At 40.5% G+C, this 2,128-nt stretch overlaps 1 protein-coding gene across 1 annotated transcript; it reads right to left on the reverse strand.

Moving 5' to 3' along the window:
* Positions 1-293: 293 nt before the first annotated feature.
* Positions 294-767, reverse strand: LOC145660768 (histone-lysine N-methyltransferase SETMAR-like). The gene has a single exon (XM_081726173.1). The coding sequence runs from the start codon at positions 765-767 to the stop codon at positions 294-296; it is 474 nt and encodes a 157-aa protein (XP_081582299.1).
* Between the last annotated feature and the right edge of the window lie 1,361 nt (positions 768-2,128).

The raw sequence follows: 2,128 nt of genomic DNA on the forward strand, positions 1-2,128 counted from the left end.
TAGTCCGGACTGTATGCAGGATGTGGCAAAACTTCAACCCCGTCCAGCTCTGCAAACTTGTCTTTGCGCGCTTTCGGTTGATCCGAGTCGGGTACTTTTGCTTCAACTTGTCATAGACCCGCTCCAGTTGCTGACAGTAAAGTTCGGCATTGACGGCACGACCATTAGGAACCAACTCAAAATGCACGATTCCTTCAAAGTTCCACCACACGCACAACATGACTTTCTTGCCAAAGCGATCTTGTTTTGGAACTGACGGTGTTTCTTGCCCTTTCTTAACCCATCGCTTGTCTCTATTGTGCTGGACCAGATAGACCCATTTCTCGTCCGATGTCACAATACTTCCAAAAACGGTCGTCCAATGGATTACTAAGCAATTGACGGCAAATTTCAACTCGTTTGTTGGCTTGTTCTTCGGTGAGTTCGTGCGGATCTTGGCGCGGCTTTTTGTGAACAAAATCAAGTTGCTTCAAGTGTCGGTGAAGTGTCGATTTGCCAACTCGAAGCTCAGCAGCCAATTCCCGATTGGTCGCTGAAGGCGCAATGTCTAACCCGATTTGCAAGTCTCCATCATCCAACTTTAACGGCTGTCCGGAACGAGGCTTATCTTCAAGACTCATGTTGCCTGACTCGAAACGCGTGTACCACTTTGAGATCGCAGCATATGCAATTGTTCCTTCACCTTCGGCAGTACAAATCTCTTCTGCAGCTTTTCTGGTTAAGAGTCCTCGCTTCCAGCAGTAGCGAATCAAAACTCGCAGCTTCATTTTATCAATTGACATCTGAAATACACAAATGAAGAGCATCACTACCACGATATAAACACACAAAACATTTAACAATTGCATAAAATTTCAAGTTTTTGCATGTGTTTACGAACTTTTGGGACAACCTTGTATTAAGTATCATTACATTACGGAAGGTTGTAACACGAGTGTTTAAAGCATGTTCCCCAACACCTACGATATATTGGTTTTTCTACTATATTAAAATATTTTTGTTTTATAAATTCGTGTATGGTAAGTTCTGACGTGATTCTACATCTCTTGTTATGCATTATTCTGTTCCAGATACGAGTTAGAACACGTTGACGCAATGGCATCCAGCATTCAGGAGAACACAATGGCTGAGTACACAAACCAAAAGAGTGAAGCATCGTCCTCGAGTGGACACGATTTCAGTGGATTGGTAGCTTCGGTAAATGGGAATACTGACATGTTTAGAAGTGATTACAGCACTTTGAATTCAGAAGAAGCGAGAAACGTTGCTGTACACGTTGAAAATTATGGTACTCATCAAGTTTATAGATTTCCTTGTGATATGTGTGGTAAGACGTATCAATCACCAGTGGCTCTGAAACGACACAGGAATATTCACACAGGAGAAAAATTATTCCCATGTTCTGTGTGCGGACGGTGTTTCACTCAAAGGTGTCATTTAGTGGAGCATGAACGCATTCATACAGGTGTAAAGCCTTATGTATGTAAGATCTGTAATGCGGCGTATCGTAAAGGTTGCGATCTTAAAAAACATATGAGAAACCACATGAAAACTGAATATAGAAAGTAATTAAAATATTTTTATACTCGCTTCCCTGCTCCAAATGAAATTTTGCCTCCGAATATTTTCGATAAGTTCCTCTTATTTTTAGGAAGAAACCCTATCGACATAGTCACAAACAAGAAAGAATTGTTATCGAAGTTTTTCATATTCTCATGAAAGATCTACAACTAAATTTGGACCAAGTAAATCTTAACAAACATTGGCATAATGTTATACTAGAGTGATCCAAATGAATATCTCAATTTATATATATAGGGTGTTTCAAAACAACACCGACAACGTTTGGGAGGTGATTCCTGACACCAAGATAAGACAAAAAGTTTAGACCAACCTGGGTGCACAAATGCTTCCTTTCGGAGTTATAGGCTGCCGAAAACATAAAAAATAAACTTTGAAAGTCCATAGCTTCAAAACTATGGGGCCTACCGTAGTCGGATCAAGACTTCACTTAGGAACTAGTATGTGCGCTATCCAAAAATACATGTCTCAGAATCCTACGGCATTCACGCAACAATATTTGTAGGGAGAGTTTGGCTACGGGTATATAATTTGAAGTATTCACCAA

Source organism: Thermobia domestica, chromosome 9, assembly GCF_964235325.1.
Source record: "Thermobia domestica chromosome 9, izTheDome1.hap1.1, whole genome shotgun sequence".
NCBI classification, from domain to species: Eukaryota; Metazoa; Arthropoda; class Insecta; order Zygentoma; family Lepismatidae; genus Thermobia; species Thermobia domestica.